The 18657-nt window shown below is 41.1% G+C and overlaps 2 protein-coding genes across 2 annotated transcripts in view; one reads left to right on the forward strand and one right to left on the reverse strand.

The window, feature by feature from the left end:
- The window catches only part of LOC141325654 (uncharacterized), a 246712-nt gene that overhangs the window by 29615 nt on the left and 198440 nt on the right, over positions 1 to 18657 (forward strand). The gene's annotated exons all lie outside the window — the stretch shown is intronic.
- LOC141325663 (membrane-spanning 4-domains subfamily A member 15-like) lies at positions 1390 to 7210 on the reverse strand. Its single transcript, XM_073834428.1, has 8 exons — positions 7142 to 7210; positions 6798 to 6988; positions 6325 to 6435; positions 6169 to 6237; positions 4517 to 4660; positions 3547 to 3666; positions 2172 to 2255; positions 1390 to 2089 (listed from the first exon to the last, which is right to left on the reverse strand). The coding sequence occupies exons 2-8, from the start codon at positions 6960 to 6962 to the stop codon at positions 2009 to 2011; spliced, it is 774 nt and encodes a 257-aa protein (XP_073690529.1). The 5' UTR covers positions 6963 to 6988; positions 7142 to 7210; the 3' UTR covers positions 1390 to 2008.

Genomic DNA, 18657 nt, shown 5'->3' on the forward strand with positions numbered 1-18657 from the left:
AGGAATGAAACGGTTCTGAACATCCTGAAATCGTTTCTTTTATAAAACGCCTTAAACGCAGCTATCTATGTTTGTAGAAAGGACGGATACTTGCAAGCTTGTTGTTGTTGTGCATTGTTCCGTTTGTGTTCAGTTCAGAAAGTCCTTTCCAGTTCCTTGAGAGTATTGCAGGCCTCATCATCTCCTCCGCTAGGTGAGACCCCCCCCCCCCCCCATGGATCTGGGGGGAGGTGCGGGTGACGTGTCTTTGTGTCCCGAAGGCAAGAGCGAGAGAGAGATGAGGTAAGGTTTATAAACCTGTAGGTCGTTCACGCCCACAGTTGGACCTTGTCCAATCCGGTTGATCTGAGTTTTGGAGGGAAGATTGAAAGTCTTTGTCTCTCACAATGGGGTTTCGCATGTGAAAGCTGATTGGTTGTTTGGCCACAAAACTTTCAAAAGTTCAATAATACCTATAAAGCAAGGAGTTATTAAGATGCCACAAACATTAACATTTAGGGAATAATAAATGCTGCTCATAGACACCAAACATGATCTATGTATCTTCTCGTTTAACTGAGTGATTCTAAATGTGAGAGTCTTAGCATGCACGATAATTCACCTATTGCGGATTAATGTTTGAGGCCGACATACATAACAGAAACAACAATATAAGAAAAGGTAACACATTGATACGTGTACATTTCTATATAACTGTATGTGGGACTGCATGTCTGAATAAGGAAAGTCTATCTTTCCCTGAATTCCTGTAGGAGTCTTATCTTGATGGTGGGGGGATGAGCTGGATAGTGAACAAAGGACTGGCTCATAGCACATAGGTGTTAATCATGGGGGAGAAGTCATTTAAGGAATATAACTAGTTATTTCATGTCTGATTGGCTCCATGCACTACAATGACAGAATCTATTTTATTAGCCAGTGTATTGTTTAGTCCTACAATAATGTTTTAATGGACATGACTTTGCCCAGGCAAACCTTCACAGAACCCTTTGTCAAAAATTACTCAGGGTAAAACTAATATGGGTGAACTTTGAAACAAGATTCCACATATAAATATGCTTAATTTATATTTTTTATTTTTCCTCCAGCTATTACCTTGTATGAACCATATGACATTTTATTTTTACAACAATTTATGGAAAAGTTGTCAGCTTCATTTATACAGTGCTTTGAACGATACAGAATTTGTTAAATCAGCTTTGCAGTATTAAATTCCCTATTTTATAAGAATAATAGTGTCAATATTTCAAAAGGGCAATAGTAAACACTCAATTTTCAGTTAACAGTCAGTTCCTCATTGATTCAGTGATGTCATCCTCCAGCTCAGTTCAGTTCAAATAGTATCTGTGCAATCAATCAACGATATTGTTGGAAATGAATTGAAAATGCTCATCTTTGAAAATACTTTATTTCTTGCTGTTCACATCAATACCAGTGAAAATACACCACATTCTGTGTATGCGTATTGGTCAAACAAGCCATAAGGCTGTATTTAAAAACACTGGGTCATGTGGTTAATTTCACTTGAAAAGCACCAACAGAACAGGAAATCAAGTTATTTGTCAACTGTGATAACATACAACATAAAGTTAAATCATAACATAATTTTTCTGTTGCATACTATCTAATCCATTATACAAGTACTTAATATAAGTGTAAATGTACAATGCGCTTATAACGGAGTACCATTAAATGTAAGAGTTTTACTACTCTTTTTTAAATTAGAACAAAGATATGTCTAAAACAAAATAAAATAGTTTGTTGAAAACTTAGTTCAAATGTAATTCCTGTTAAAACATTTTTATATCTTAATTTATATCTGGTTTACCATGTTTAAAGCAAAAAATTAAAAAGTGCATCACAGTTTCCCTAATGTTTAAGAAACATGATTTAAGAGACAATTTTTCCTGTTTTATCTACAATCTATCTAGTTTCACTGATGATTAGGACATAACTATAAGGGACAGGAAATCATTGGAAATACCCATGTGTCCCAGTTTTTTAATATTCATATATTTTTACATTCATTATATTGAGGTGGCATTTCTGCAGGATGGTGATACATGGCAGGGTTGCTGACCACAGATATCTGCAAGAAAAACAGTTATTGCACCAGTTACTCAACTGCTACTTATTGTACCGTTTTACTCAAAGTCCTGAGCTTCTCTTACCTCTGAGTTGTTAAGATCATGGTAATGATTAGGTCTAAATTCACAGGGCTGTGGAGGAAGGCAAACTTGCGGAACAAACGGGACCTTTGGAAAAATGAACATAGTAGTATTTTATGACTTCTTAATATGAAATGCCATACATGCAATAACTTTGGCTGACAGTTCCAGCATTGCAGCTTTTGCTATTAGTAGAGATGCTGCTGCTAAACACTCTTGAAAGTTGCGCAGATTCAGGTATATCACATACACACTAATCAATCTGCACATTAATGGCTCAAGCCTCCATTATTAGCTTTAAAATGACGTTTCGGAATTAGGGAGGCATAAGAAAAGTAGTTCAGCAAGAAGGAACATTTTAAAGACAAAAATATTTGAACAATTTTTTTAAAGGGCCTTTCACACTAAGTGCGATTTTGCACTGTGAATATACATTGTGATAATGCTCCTGAATCAAAACAATAGATCCCTATGGAGCTGTTCACACCGGGAGCCTTCAATCTAGGGGTAGGCGATACCACTTCTTTTGTTTTCGATGCGATCCCGATACTTTTCAAGGCCAGTATCATTGATATTGATACTGATGCGATACTTCTAAACTAAACTTTCAAATTATGAAATGTATTAAATCACTAAGAGTAAAATAGGTAAGGATAACCACTTAACTTTTGTTACCAACCTTGCCCGTGTTCTTCCGCCCGCTCATTATATTGACTCTCACACTTCACCCTGGACTACACTTCCCATCTCCCATTGCACAGACTGCACTTTCACCCGCCAATCATGAACCGTATAAATACGAGGCCATTACAGTCATTCACTGCCGAGTATTGAGTTTGCATTGCAACCAAACAAAGCGTTTCCCTTGTTTTCTAGTCTTGTCTTTTTGTGTTTGCATTCCTGTCTGGATCTCCCGTCTGTCTATTTGGATTACCCGTTTGCCTAGCCCCCTGGATTGCGTTCGCTGCTGTTATCGACCCTCATCTGTTTGGATTACTCTTGTGTTTTGCCCTTATTATATCTGTTAGCTGTTTTTGTTTACACATGGTTCAAATATGTTTTAAATCTACAAATTAAAACCATGGTTCATTTTCATAAGGCAATGCCAGTGTTTTTAATCTCACAGTGAAATATTTCTATTAACATTACAGAATAGAATATGATCAATATGAACTTTTAATTTAAATAAATGTAATTGCAACTATGTAGGCTACAATTTTAATTTCATTATTGTGAAAAAACCCAAAAATGTTTTTTCTGTCCTCTGATAAGCATTGTTCTGGGTTGCCGTTTCCAAAAGCAGAAGCTTTCTTATGATACTTTTGGGAGGGGTTCAGTTGACAAAGTTTGTGAACTCCTGACTTGATGCATTGCTTACCTGTGGAGGACAACAGTAGCAGCTGGTGGCTTTACAGGCAAATGCGGACAGATAGATGGAGATGATGAACTCAAGGAAGGCAAATATCAGCAATATACTACGGATTCCCCAGTAGAGGGTCTGAGAGAAAATTCAACATTAGTACAAATAATACTATATAATATTTATAGTAGAGCTGTCAACCAATTCAAACTTGTAATATAATTAATTACACAATGTTGCGATTAATAAATCACCTTAATTGCATATTAATCACACATCAAAAGTATTTTTTTTTTTTTTTTTTTAAGACATGCACTGTAAGTGTTGATTTTAAAGGCAAGCAGGCCTTGAACTACTGGCCTAGAATACGAAATACAGCATTTTTGGCAGTACTTGATGTGTAAACCCAAATCCTTTTAAAAACGTTGTGTATACATGAAACTTTTTAAATACACAAGGGACAAACTTTTCAGTTTTTGACTCCTTCAAAGGGCTGATTCTTTCAGGAATTAAATAAATGGCTCTCCTTCTGAATGGGCTATTGAAATGGTGCTGGTCAGACCAATCTGTGTATTATATCAAACTTAAATGTCAAACACTTATGAGTCTGCAACTATATCAACTATAATGTCATACAGTGATTGGTCTGAGTAGAGCTGATTCAATTTGAACACACCTAATGAAATGCAAGATGATGTACATTGGTCTTGGGGCGGGGTGAGAGTGTTATTAGTGTTAAAAGTTTCAACGTGTTATTTTTTCCAAAAGGAATTAATTCGATTAACATGATAAATCGACAGCCCTAATTTATACAATTTATACACAGTTTACAATTATGTCAATGCTTTCTTGAATTGTTAATTATCAGTAATAGATCTTTAAACCACTTCTGAAATGTTGTGCAGATTAAGGCTTGACTTTTCACTGACCACACAGTCATCTTATTGTGATTACTAAATAAATGTGAACGTAAAAGTTTGTGACATACCTCATACTTTGCTTTAAAATAAGTACAATCATGACCGTGACAGTGCGTGTCAAATGGTCCTAAATCAAAATCCAATGAAATTAAAATAAATACGCTTCCTGCAGTTAAAGCACTGAAAATGTTCATTCCAAGTGAACCGTTCACCTAGAAGCAGAAAAAATGTATTAATACATTAGAAATAACTATTATGGAGAGTGATACAAAATAAACAGAGTCAAGAACCAGTGGCTCATGTAAGTAATTAATACAGTTTAAATGTGTCTTTCAAAAAAAATTGTTTTTTGGTTACTTAACAGCAAAGAGCAGTCAATATTCACTGATAGTGTAGGTTACAGCAAACATGCTGGTGTCAAAAGCATCAACTGGAAGCCTCATTATTTTGTTAGTCCAGAGAAAAAATAATAAAAATCTGGATCATAAGTTCACTCTCGAGGGAACTTTGAAATGTGTCTTCTAGGGGTTGCTATGGGGAACACCATCAGCATGGCTTGTAAAACCGTTCCCCATAGCGACCCCTGGAGGATGCAGTTCGAAGTTCCCTCAAGAGGAAATGTCTCTGGTTACATATGTAGCCATGGTTCTCTGAGATAGGGAACGAGACACTACGTCCTCTTGTCTCATCACCATGCTTTGGATGTAAGCATCAGATGAAGAAGCAAATGTTGTATTCTACCGGCGCCCCTTTATACTGTGGTTGCTCCGGTAGTGAGCAGGGTTGCTCCGGTAGTGTAGCCTTTGTAGGCTACAGCACAGTAGGATAGCATTAAATACAAAAATAAACACAATTAAATCAGACAAAATGGTAACCACTTAGCCAACTTACCGACAGTAGAACTCCAAAAAAACAACAAATATATAAGGATAATAAACAACAAAACGACATCTGACAGGCAAATCATGTGGTCTTGCAAATCCAGCTGCTTCATTTCTGAAACGCTCCTGGTGAGTTGTAACCGTATATAGAGGATGAAAAAAAGCTTGTTGGGGCTGTAATGTGCCACAGACGTGCGCAGTGTAAATAAGAGTCAGATTTAGAATAACTAATGATAAATAAAAACTTGCTGATATAACCCTGCTGAAAAAAAACAGCTAAAACTAGCCTAGGCTGGTCTTAGCTGGTTTAAGCTGAAAGTAGCTGGTCTCCAAGCCTGACCAGGCTGGGAAAGTGGACAAAACCCCTCTAAAACCAGACTGCTGACCAGCGAAAAACCAACCAGGTTGACCAGCTAAAACCAGTCAACCAGCCTAGGCTGGTTTTAGCTGTTTTTTTTGTTTTGTTTTTTCAGCAGGGAAGTGCAATCATTTCAAATGAATGTCCAATAAATACTATAAAATAAGCATTAAAATAAACCTTCCTGACTGTGTTGCTTCCCCTAGGCTCTGCTTTGGGGTTTTTTATTCTTAAAATACTGTAGTCAAATCTTCACAATGCTTTGATAACTTTTTGTCAGAAATATCCTTAGCTGTGATGTGCATTTATGTGCCTAAGTTTTTGAACCTCTCTGTCAAGTTTGGGGTCTACAAATTACAGTCATAATCTCCACACACTTTTAGGGCCGAAGGAAGAAGAAATCATTACGTAAAAATGGCACAAACACATGACAGGGTTCCAGCGCCTGTGCTTGGACCCATAAAAGTAACAGTTTACATACCAAACACAAACTGGAAGGGGAATTAAATTTGTTTTCTGCAGCAATGGAGAGAGAGCCTGAGATGATGTACTGAGAGGAGAGAGAAAGACAAATATTGAGGCTTAAGTTGGAATATTTAGCTTGTGTTATATAAGACAGAATACTTTGTGTTTTTACACTGATAGATCCCCAGTAAGTAATACCACTGAAGACAAGGATGGATTCTGCATGAACTGTAGACACAACACCACACAGGAAAGTGAACAGACCAATCATTATCTGGACAGTCTGTGAGAGACAAAGAATGCACAGAGTAAATTTTTGTAAATTAAAACATTTTTCAAATTTTTAGAATCATTATAAAATGTACATTTATAGCAGTTGTAGTTATGACCTTATGATTGTACTAAAAAAAATCCAAAACATTTTCAAAGAAGAGAAATTTAATATCATTCTTCTCTGTGACGTCTTTAACTGGAACCGTGTAAGTTTTATTACTCTGTAAATGATTAACCTTATTATATAATGGTCTTTCGTGGTTTGTCACCAACGCAAAACATTGTGCAATAAAAAATATTGTCAATGTTATGTCTGTTTTTTTAACCTCACACATAAAAGTCAGTTATTTGGGTTAATGAAAAATTACTCACCCCAAGGGCTTTTGGCTGGCTTTTCAGAAATGCCTGAAGTCCATGAAGAGATGAATCTGCTGGTATCTGTTGTACATAAACAGGCACAGGAGCATTTGTCACAGTCCCAGCTGGTGTGGTTTGTGTCGGTGGTTGAATGTGGATGACAACCGTTGAAGAGCTCATGGTGCTGGACGTTCTTGTTTCTGAATCTGAATCAGGAAATTAAAACGTGAAGGATGTGATTACAAAATAGAAATCCATTCAATAATATTTCATTATGTCTGCATAGTAGAAATCAATTTAAAGATAAGTCATGTGTATAAAGGTAGTAAGATATAGTGTAAGTATTTAATTAATTTTACCCGGGAAAAAAATCCTCTCCTCAGTTGATTTTTCGCACTTAACTCTGTAGTCGAACTTTGCTCTATGGAGCTCAGCTGATTATTAGGAGGGGTGGCACAGCTGGCTAATGCTACCAGGAAATATATCTTCCCTTTCATAAGATAATAAGAAGTTTATCTACTAAGATAATAGAAAAAAAAAATGTGTTTATGTTGTACTTTATAAGAAGTATTCTAGATGCACTCAACTACACACTCAAGTATTTATCTTACAAGCAAATAAGGAATTTAGCTATTTTCCCAGCTTTATATATTTTTTTTAGCTCCCTAGACCTCATGACTGGAGGGGTCACCTGCCAGGTGATGGGTGACGACATGGGTGGGGTGCTCCACATTTAACCAAAACCCCGGACCGAGCCAACCTCGATTCAGTTTCAGCAGGTCTGCCACTGCAACAGCAATTCGGCCATCAAACCAGAGGCCAAAACCTAACAAACTGCATTATTTTGAACTCCTTGAATAATTCTTCCGACTGTGTGTAAATAAAACATAATTTTTGTATGCAAATATACTGAATGAAAGACCAAGTGGAAGACCAACAGCCCTAAAAATACATGTTTGTTGTCCAATATGTGCTCTCTGACCCCCCAAAATCTCTTTCAGCTTGACATGAGAATACTCAGTTTTCAGAATTTAGCAATTTTATATGGGATTTTTATAATGTCAAGATACATCGATTCAAGAATATGGGTGAACTCCACAAGGAATGGACTGAGGCTGGGGTCAAGGCATCAAGAGCCACCACACACAGACGTGTCAAGGAATTTGGCTACAGTTGTCACATTCCTCTTGTTAAGCAACTCCTGAACCACTGACAACGTCAGAGGTGTCTTACCTGGGCTAAAGAGCAGAAGAAATGGACTGTTGCCCAGAGGTCCTAGAGTCTGGAGGAAGGGTGGAGAAGCTCATAACCCAAGTTGCTTGAAATCCAGTGTTGATTTTCCACAGTGTTCCTTATGCTGACCAGGTTTTTAAAGATGCTGATTTCATTTTCCAGCAGGATTTGGCACCTGCCCACACTGCCAAAAGCACCAAAAGTTGGTTAAATGACCATGGTGTTGGTGTGCTTGACTGGCCAGCAAACTCACCAGACCTGAACCCGATAGATTCTCGGTAATGTCAAGAAGAAAATAAGAGACAAAAAAATGCAGATGAGCTGAAGGCCACTGTCTAAGAAACCTGGGCTTCCAAATCACCTCAGCAGCACCACAGACTGATCACCTCCGCTGATTTGAGGCAGTAATTAAAGCAAAAGGAGCCCCTACCAAGTATTGAGTACATATACAGTAAATTAACATACTTTTCCAGAAGTCCAACAATTCACATAAAATGTTTTTTTTTTTTTATTGGTCTTAGGATGTATTCTGACTAGTTAAGTGAATTGGTGGGTTGCTGTTAATTGTGAACCAAAATCATCACAATTAAAAAAAACAAAAGACTTAAACTACTATAGTTCCTTGTGGATAAACGGCTAAAACCAGCATAGACTGATTGGCTGGTTTTAGCTGATCAACCAGCATGGTTTTCGCTGGTCAGCAGGCTGGTTTTAGAGGGATTTTGGCCACTTTCCCAGTCTGGCTAGACTGGGAGACCAGCTAAAACCAGCTACTTCCAGCTTGAACCAGATACAACCAGCCAACCAGCCTAGGCTGGTTTCAGCAGGGGTCTGCATTGAATTTAAAACATGTTTCACAATTTGAGTTGAATTACTGAAATTAACTTTCTCACAACATTTTAATTTATTGATGTGCACATGTATTAAACTTTGATGTGGATTTATAACTCAAAGGTTTGACACATGGGACTACAATAATGTGTTCATTGGTGGCAAGAGACAGTTCTTCTCTGAAAGGTGGGAGCAAAAGTGTGAGGTTTGAAAGGGTAATGTAGTGTTTCAAGTCATGTGTTTTAGGGTCATGTGGAGTGTGTAACAAAAGGGGTGGGATTTTGTGAGTAGGGTTGTATTAAAAGGTGTGGTTTAAGGTAATGAGTTTATAGCTGTACTCAAAGGTGTATGTTTTGGGGTCTGAATCAAGCAGTGTTGTGAACTCAGTTTTGTACTACAGAGGTTTGTAAGGTAAGCTGATCTTGTGTTTTGTGTGTAGTTCATATGTTGTTGTGGTTATTTTGTCATGAGTCATTTGTAATTAACTAAAATGTGTTGGGTTTGCAGGAAGAAAGTCTTTCCACGTGTGGAGGTAAAATAATTTTTGAGAATCAGAGAGCAGTTCTGTTTATTAGTAGTAAGTATAAGGAGTCTTTGTAATTGTGTGTGTGTGTGTGTGTGTGTGTGTGATATGTTTGGTGGAAGTGCATTTACTGTTTTTGTTTATGTTTCGATAAGACAGTCTGCAGAAGGGAACTCCAGAAGGAGATGACAGAACTAGGAGTGAAGGCCATGAGGAAAGTAGCTGGGCTGGATGCGGAACGAAAATATCTCCGCAAAGAGTTGGCAGATACTGTCTGTAGATTGGACAATACAGAAATGGAGCTGGAAGTAGCAAGGCCTGCCCTGGATTCTGAAAGAGATGGCGTGTAGAAAGATTTTAAAAATGGTTTATATCATGTTTTGTTTGGTTAGTTGTCAGAATGTGATTTTGTTGTTAGAATGTGTGGAGATTGAATGTACAGATTGTTTGTTATATGTATTAAAGTTTGTAACATTGTTTTAAATCCACATATTTTGGAAGTTGAGTTGGAGAGTGGCAAAGAAGATGGAAGTGAAACTGGAGGCATGGATATTGTGCAAGAAGAGGATGTACTCAAAATGAAGGCAATTTACTGTTCTAATTTCTGTGTATAGTTTGTTGGTGGAATGTAAATAGTAATGTTTAAAGAGAAATAAGAAAATAAAATAATTATAATAAAACAAAATGCGCTCAAAGACAAGCCAAGCAAAAAATAAACAAATAAAAAAGAAAAAAAACAAGATAAACTGCAGGTCTCATGGAGGTCATGAGAAATTCTCTTACCATGTTACAAAGGAAGGCTAAGGCTGCTAAATGCAAATACTATAATGATCTGCAGTGTTGGAAGTAACACATTACAGATGTAATGTGATTACAGTAGTACATTACTTTTTGCTGTAACACAGTAATATAATTGCTATTGTAACAGTTGTGTGCCTTGAAACAAAAGGCGGCTGCAATTGCTTAAAAAACGATTTAGGGGTCGATGAAGTTGATAAATGGCTGGTATCTAATCCAGTATCAAGAATTGTGTATCATACTGCTACAGACAAATGTTTATTGCTATGGACAAAGACCAGTTGTTCCACCACTGCATCAGAGTGCCTGGAAGAGGTCAGTGATAGAAAGTTGATTGTCCCCACAGTGAATGAATGAATGAATGAACGAACGATGCATAAATATAGCGCTTTCATTGTGTATTGCCATACACCCAAAGTGCTTTAGAATCAAATGGGGGATCTCTCCTCAACCATCACCAGTGAGCACAGTAACATGGCGGAACTCATTCTATGATGCCTATGCTCGAATCACAGAAATGCCTTTTACTGACATCAATAACCTCTGCACACAGCTTCAGATTAAATGTGAAGCACGCTGTGTCTTGCCAGCTCACCCCATGCCAAGAACCCCAACATACTACAACAATAGCTTGGACTGCCTGCCCGACCCAAAATACCCCAGAATCAGAAGCTCCACCCTCGTCCTTAGCCCAGAAATGCTGGCTGCTTCCGAATCAAGCTCTGCAGTATTTTCAAACCCGCTGGCTGCTTCACACTCAGCCCTGCTAGCCATTTTTTTCTTGAGTCGAGAGATGACTCCAGCCCCAGACCAGAATCGAGAGATGGTTCTAGACCCAGCCCCAGTCACATGATGGTTTCTGACACTCACCTGAGTAGAGAAAGAGACTCTGTTGCCATATCAAGCACAGTGAGGGCTCCTGTTTCTACGTAAGGCCTAGTGATTGCTCCTTTTCCTACAGTCAACCAAGAGAGGGCTCCTATTCCCATGTCCAGCCCAGAGAGAGACTTTCTTTCCCAGACTGGCCTGGAGAGTGCTTCAAGTCCAGCTCTGTGAAGGCCTCTAGACCCATAATTCCCCCCAAGGAATTTGAGGAGGGAGGGGGGTATAGGGGTCCGTCCATAGTGGCCGGGCCAAGGTCAAGGCCACAGAGGCTGTTCTGACATTGCTCCCTGGGCTCCCTGCTCCACTATGATCCCCTGGACTGTCTGATCCGCCATGGCTCCCTGGACTGTGTGCTCTGAGCTCCCTGCTCCACCATGGCTCCCTGGACTGTCTGCTCTGAGCTCCCTGATGCACCATGGCTCCCTGGACTGTCTGCTCTTTGATCCCTGATCCGCCCGGGAGACCCTCCGCGTCTCCTTCTGGTACCAGCTTCTAGGGGTTTTTCCACCATTGACTCTGCTGTAAACGTTTTGATATGGTTCTAATTTGTCAAATATGGGTTTTGCTGTTCGATTAGGCATTCCTTGTAGCTCTCTTTTCATGTTTTATGAGTTCTTCTTCACATGTGTCAACTTTTTGCTTCCAGTATCAGACTGCCAAGCTCTCTCAGTTTTTGTCAAATATATTGGTGCTGACTAATTACATTCTTTTTCTTGTTAAACAGTCTGAAACCATACTCAAAAATGCAGTGGTCTTCCTTAATCGCAACTGTAACCCCGTCTAAAGTCGCGGGTCGCGTTTTTTTGGGCTTGTTTCTAAAGTGTAGTTGCTTATTTGGGCTTGATCCCAGCTCCATAATTCACGAGTTCCCACTTACATATAATTAGCTGGAGTATGTAAGCATGTTTGGCGTGCTGTCCGGGGAAGGGCTCCGAGCTCGGGAATGGCCCGAATCTAGAGTACCCCCCCCCCCCCTATGTATATGTGTAGAAGGAACTCGGAGTGAGGAGATGGGGTGGTGGAGGGATGCTGATAATCCGTCAAATGGGTAGAGGTGAGTCGGCTGTATTTATGCATGATGTAGATTGGCTTGAGTGAGTTCCAGCTGTGTTAATTAGGCTAAGTATCTGACGTGCTCCTCCCGAACTTTGCTTTAAGAAACATCATTTCACGAGTTCCCACTTACATATAATTAGCTGGAGTATGTAAGCATGTTTGGCGTGCTGTCCGGGGAAGGGCTCCGAGCTCGGGAATGGCCCGAACCTAGAGTACCCCCCAATAAGCAATGGATTGTAGGACAGCCGCCAGAAAGAGGACCCCCCCCCAAGCGCTGAGATCTGGCGGGGGCCGTTGTTTGGGAGAAGATGTTTGGTTAGCTGGCCGGGGGAGCCTTTCGTACTCTGATGGGAGAGGTTTTTGTATCAGGTCGAAAGGCTCTACCGGCTGCTTGTATGGATTACGGGATTTAGGGCGTCCGGTCGGGAGAGCTCAACCGATACTCAACGGGAGCACACGGCGTTGGAACGGGTGAGCCCTACCGGCCGAAGGAGGAGCAGCGTGGTTGGGGCCCGATCAGGAGAACCCGGGTTGCCTTGGCCGGAGCAGCTTACGATGTTGGCATGAGGGCTCTGCTGGTCGATCGGCCCCTATTGGTGCTGACCGAGAGGACCCATGAAGCCTCCAACGGGAGATCAAGACTCAGAACGTCAGACGAGTGGGTCTTCTCGGTTTGGCAGGTAAAAAGGTTTTGGGACGCCTGGTGCGGGCGACTCTCGCGACATACGATGGGAGACCAAGGCAAACGGCATCGCATGGATTAGTCTCGCTTGCAGGCGCCAAGTAAGTAACCCGACCGGGAGAACTCTCGCCGGCGTCCGATGGGAGACCAAGGCTCGCGGCATCGAACGGGTAAGCCTCGCCGGCCGGGGAGGCAGAAAGGAAAACCCGACTGGGAGGGCTCTCGCCGGCATACGAGGGGAGATCAGGACTCAGAACCTCGAATGGGTAAGCCTCGCCAGGTGGGGGGAAAAGATGTGAAGTTGGCCTGAAGGGGCTCAGATAGTGTCCGGCGGGAGGCGGAGACTTGGAGTCGGACGGTTGAGTCTCGCCGACCGTCAGACGGAACGGAAAAATTGCATGGTCGGTTTGGCTCTCGCAGCGTCTGATAGGAGACCGAGGCTCGTGATCGGACGGGTAGGCCTTGCCGACTGTAGGGAAGAAAAGTGCAGTTGACCGGGCGGGGGCCCCTGCAGCGTCCGACGGGAGACCAATGCTCACGGCATCGGACGGGTAGGCCCCGCCGACTGTGGTGTCGAAAAGGTTAGGTGTCTGACCTGGGGGCCCCTGCGCATCCGACGGGAGACCAATGCTCACGGCATCGGACGGGTGGGCCCCGCAGGACGTGGGACGGAAAGGTAAGTTGGGGTCGGGGGCTCCTGGGGTGTCTGACGGGAGGCCAAGGCTCACGGCATCAGACGGGAATACCTCGGCGACCGTAGTGAGGAAAAGGTCAGGGATGGAAAGTTTTTTTTTTTTTTTTTTTTTTTTTGCAGCAATCGACGAGAGTTCAATACTCAAGGCATCAGATGGGTAGACGGAACTGGTATACGGAACTGAGGGGCCAAGATTTGCTTGACAGGAAGGCTGTTGTAGCGTTTGACAGGAGTTTAATAATCACAGCGTAGACGGAACGGAAAAAATTTGCAAGTTCGGTTAGGCTCTCGCGGCATCCAATGGGAGACCAAGGCTCTTGATCGGACGGGTAGGCCTTGCCGACTGTAGGGTGGAAAAGTAAGGATGACTGGCCGGGGGGCCCCTGCAGCATCCGACGGGAGACCAATGCTCACGGCATCGAACGGGTAGGCCCCACCAACTGTGGTGTCGAAGAGGTAAGATTGTCTGGCCAGGGGGCCCCTGCGTATCAAACGGGTGGGCCCCGCCGAACCTACGACAGAATGGTAAAGTTGTGTGGTCGGGAGGTTCCTGGGGTGTCTGACAGGAGACCAAGGCTCACGGTATCAGACTGGAATGCCTCGCCGACCGTAGGAGGGAAAAGGTTAGGGATGGGAAGATCCAAAATGTTTTTTTTTTTTTTTGTAGTTGAAGGAAAACATTTACGAGCGGAAAGGCTCTCGCAGGGTCTGACGTGAGTTTAATACTCGCGGCTTCAGACAGGTACGTTTCGCCGGTAGTTGAGAGTCGAAAGAGAAACATATTTGCACCACCGGGATGCTCTAGCAGCATCTGACAGGGAGTTCGATACTCAATTTGAGTTGTCTAAAAAGGGGTAAATGCTTTGAGGATTACTTTATGTAAAATGTTTGCCAAATCCAAAAAGCCGCTTTTGATAATGTCAGAAAATCTTGGTGCTGCTTGCATCTGAAAGTTAGGTGTACGACATAGGCTTCTTGTGGTAACGTACCCTAAATAAGTGCCATGGTTCTGGATGGATGGCATAGCTTTAAAAGCTGAGGTGATGTCGACTTTTGCCAGTGTGAAGACCCATGATTTAACAAATTGGTTGCACGATCAATGTCCTACTATTGTGAGAGAATTCGTCAAGAGGATTTTTTTTTTTTTTTTTTTTTTTTTTAGGCGACAATGCTTGGAAACAGGGAGTTATGCGGAGCTGACAGATAGACTAGAGGGCATTTCGTACCCAAGAATTATGCTAGTAGCCACTTCAATTGGCTAATGTGAAACCCTCATTTAATTCATGCCACCTACGGGGGGAAATGTTGGAAGGTTATTTTGTGAAATGACTGAATGTAATGATATATTCGGAAGAGTGCCAGCTTTGATGTCCGCATCCAAGGATTTGCAATTCCAACATGTCTGTTGTAAAGAAATGGCCAAATATTAAAGATTAAGTGGTAATTTCAACTGAATGTGATTTAGTCAAACGAAAATGAAATTGCATGGTGACATGTAAAAACAATCGTCAGCTCATTGGTGCTCTACGGTCTGCTACAGGAGTTGGAGGCCACTAAAAAGAAAAAAGGGGTTATTAGTAGTTGCAGGAAAAAGGCTGAGATCACGCAGAGGCAGCCTCACGCTGGCTTGATCTGTGGGCCACGGGATGGGAGTCTGGAAGAACCCGTGTAGCCTGCACTGCTAGCAGAGGCAGCTTCACAGTAGTGTTTGCTACAGGAGCTGGAGGCCGCTTCATTCCATAGACTTACATTCATATGTGAATGGATAAGACTGGAAGCACGATCTTGCACGAGAAATTGCTGCATTCTTAAGTTCAAGCTTTGTGAACTTAGAATAAAAACACATTTAAAACCGCGGTGCTGTGGGAAGGTGGGGCGGGTAGATTGTATGTTGCAGTATGGTAGTGTTACCAATTGGACAAATTGTTACCAGATTTTGCAACTTCTCAGATTACCTTAGCGACGTCTTTTCCAAAGCACATAGCAACATATTTAGTAGGGCTGGGTAAAAAATATTGATTCTCCGATTTTAATCGATCTTCAGTTGAATGCAACTATATCCATTCGGGAAATCCCCGAATCTATTCTTAATGCACATGCTTCACGTAAGAGGATATGAATATTCACCTCTCGTCCTGAAGGTGTCACTAGTGTTCCTGCTGAGAGTTTTCTCAACCGCTGGTAATCTAATCACAGCGCAAAGGAGCTGCCTTAGATCAGATCAGAACATGTTGATCAGCTGCTTCTTTTGCAGAAAAATGATTAGGCTGTAGTTAAGAACTGTTAGTTTTATGGACAGTTAGAATGTTTTGTATAAGCAGACAAAGGCTTTATGATGGGCCTGTTTTGAGTGTTTTGAATTTAGAAAAAAGTTTTATTTCTTAAACATGTTTGAAGTTCTTGATAGATTTCACTGTTGCACATTTACAGTCTTTTTATTTATTTATTTTTTTTACAGTAATGTGCATTTTGCAGTTTGTTTACATGGTGTACAATGGATGCACATATTTATGACTTCTTGTTACAGTGTTCATTTAAAATAAAAGTTGTTTAAAATAACAACTGTGTGCACCCTATTATTAATGTAGATGTGTGTTTCAGTAATAAACTTAAGTAGGAGAGTTTCAGTTACCAACATTTATATCAAAATATGGATCACATGTCTGCAAAACTAACATTTTAAATGAAATATTGATATCAAAACGAATCGAAACCATAAAAATAAGAATCGAATCGCCAAATTGGTGACAATACCCAGCCCTAATATTTAGTGAAATATCCTATAAATGTAAAAAATTTAGCAACTTCAGGCATGCTTTGAAAATAAGATGCTAAAAAGACATTTTCCTCTTAACCATGCAAAGTAATAAGTGTTGAAAAGCTAGCCTAGTGGCACATCCGCTAGAGACTTGGAGAGAAGTGCTTGCAATATGCACATCACGAGTGCTTAGTTGCACTTGCTCTGTTTATTTATTTATTTATTTTATTTTAATATTTATTTATAGTCATCTAGGCAAACACTTATTTCTCGAAAATCGATCTTTTGTCAGATTATGAGTGAAATGTGTAATTTAAAATTAAAAATAAAAATAATATTAATTCAGAAACTGAGTAATTTGTTGTGTTTTACGGAGTTTCTTCAATCCTAGGTACAAAAATTACATTGACATCATTTTATGTCACAACATCGTTTAAAAGCCTTTAGCAAAAAATGACCTACCTTTGCAACTGTTTCTAAAATTTATTTGCAACATGACCTGTGTCTCTAGCGGAGACGTCTTCAGGCTATAGTGTCTGCTACGAGAGCTGCATTCGATGCTGTGGCCGGGAGAGCCACGTTAAATGGTTGAGCCAAAGCGGGCAGTGAGTGGCTTTGGTGCGATGAGATCTGGGGCGCGGCCCGGGCTCGTTGAAGGCCTGCCGGTGAGACCCAGTGCACGAGCCGGGTCTAATGCGGGGCGGTGGTGGTATCGAACGAGGGGAGTACGGGGCTTTGCGAGTTTGCTGGAAATATTGGCTGCCCTGCTGGAGTGGATTTAAGAGTGAGGTTGGCTGATTGAAGGGAAACGAATAACTAAGATCGTACGGATTCACTTTGTTTATCCTCCGCGAGGACGGTGCGTCGGAATTGATCAGCGTTTGCCTCAGGCATTAAAAACGATCCACTTTCCGATCGGAGGAATTGTTGGCCCGGCCGGATGACAAGAGGATGCCGGGGAAGAAGTTTGGAAGTGACGCCGGTGGGGGCGAGATTACATTTTAAGGGCTTTGGTGAGAGCGTGTGTGGCTGGTCAAGCAGAGACCGCGATGAATCCTGTAAATCCTGGGAAAGATCTGTGATGTCATGGCAAAAGGTGCAAACCGAATGCTGATAATCCGTCAAATGGGTAGAGGTGAGTCGGCTGTATTTATGCATGATGTAGATTGGCTTGAGTGAGTTCCAGCTGTGTTAATTAGGCTAAGTATCTGACGTGCTCCTCCCGAACTTTGCTTTAAGAAACATCATTAAGTTGTCAAGCAGATATTTTCTATATGTTATTTAAACCATAGACAGATATAAACAATTTAAACGTAGGAGTTTGTCTAGACTGTTCCCTCTGTCCCTCCCTCCCCTTTCCTCATACACACAGCAGTTTTTTCCCCACCCACATCCTGCTTCTAATTGGCTCTGACCCAGATGGCAACGAGTACTAGCCAATCATAGGCAGGGCAGGGCAATCTGTTTTTTCTGGTTAGGAAAACGTGAGTGAGTGACGTTTAAATGAATGCGCGCGAGTTGCGACTGATGGTGACTGACTGGATTGTAGGATAGTTTTTTTGGAGGAACAAATGCCCGAGACAAAGTGGGCGAAATACGGCATGATATGATATTTATTTGATATTTATTTGTGTGTGCACATTTTTCTAATGTTTTTCAAATGTTTTCTAATAAAGTTTTCTAATGTTAAATAATGTTAAAAGGTGGTTTAACTCCCTCTTGTGGTCATTGTCCTGAAGGTCAGGGGGGAGAAAAATAAATAAACTAACGTTACTGTATTGACAATCTGTATCCACAGTTTAAAATCCGTCCCCACGGATTGTAAAACTGCACACAGTTTATTTATTTTTCTCTTCCCTGAACCTAGGGGGGCTCCGTAGAAAAAGTCGCTTGTTTTGGGCTTTTGCTTATTTATCTCGCGAGATCTGGCAACACTGGCAGTCACAAATCTTCAGGCCAGAGCTAATTTGAGTCCAGTCAGAGCAGAAGCTTTGAATCAAGTCAAGACTCAGTGCAAAGATTTCCTTATAGCAGTGTCAAAAGAAGCAGAGAGAAAAACGTAGCGAATGTATAGTAATAAGGAAATGAGTGTTTCAGTTCCACTTGAAGAAGAGCCATCTGTCTATATTAATCCAGTTTTTAAAAAAGGGGGATGGTTCTAGAAGGTATACCAAGAAACATGACTGCTTGTATTGTATTCAAGTAGTTCAGAAAATGTCAAGACACTTGTCGTGTAGACCACAGTGATGTGGTGAAGGTTGCAAAGGCATTAAGTTTGCCAAAGAACTCGAAATAAAGGTAACAGCAGTTAGATTATATCTGAATCAAGGGGACCTTTGAGCATAACATTGAAGTTTTGGAAAGCTGCAAAAGGCAAACTCATTCCATGGAAGCAACCAAAGAAAAAAACTGAAG

This window comes from Garra rufa, chromosome 2 (assembly GCF_049309525.1).
Source record: "Garra rufa chromosome 2, GarRuf1.0, whole genome shotgun sequence".
NCBI lineage: Eukaryota > Metazoa > Chordata > Actinopteri > Cypriniformes > Cyprinidae > Garra > Garra rufa.

Bases quoted from the DNA above. Each gene is read 5' to 3' on its own strand.
- LOC141325663 (XM_073834428.1), bottom strand. From the start codon at position 6,962: ATGAGCTCTTCAACGGTTGTCATCCACATTCAACCACCGACACAAACC. The intron at 6,238-6,324 runs GTAAAAACACAA...CTCTCCTCTCAG, and splicing joins CTTACTGGGGATCTATCAGT to TACATCATCTCAGGCTCTCT. The intron at 2,090-2,171 runs GTAAGAGAAGCT...TTTTTCTTGCAG, and splicing joins ATGATCTTAACAACTCAGAG to ATATCTGTGGTCAGCAACCC.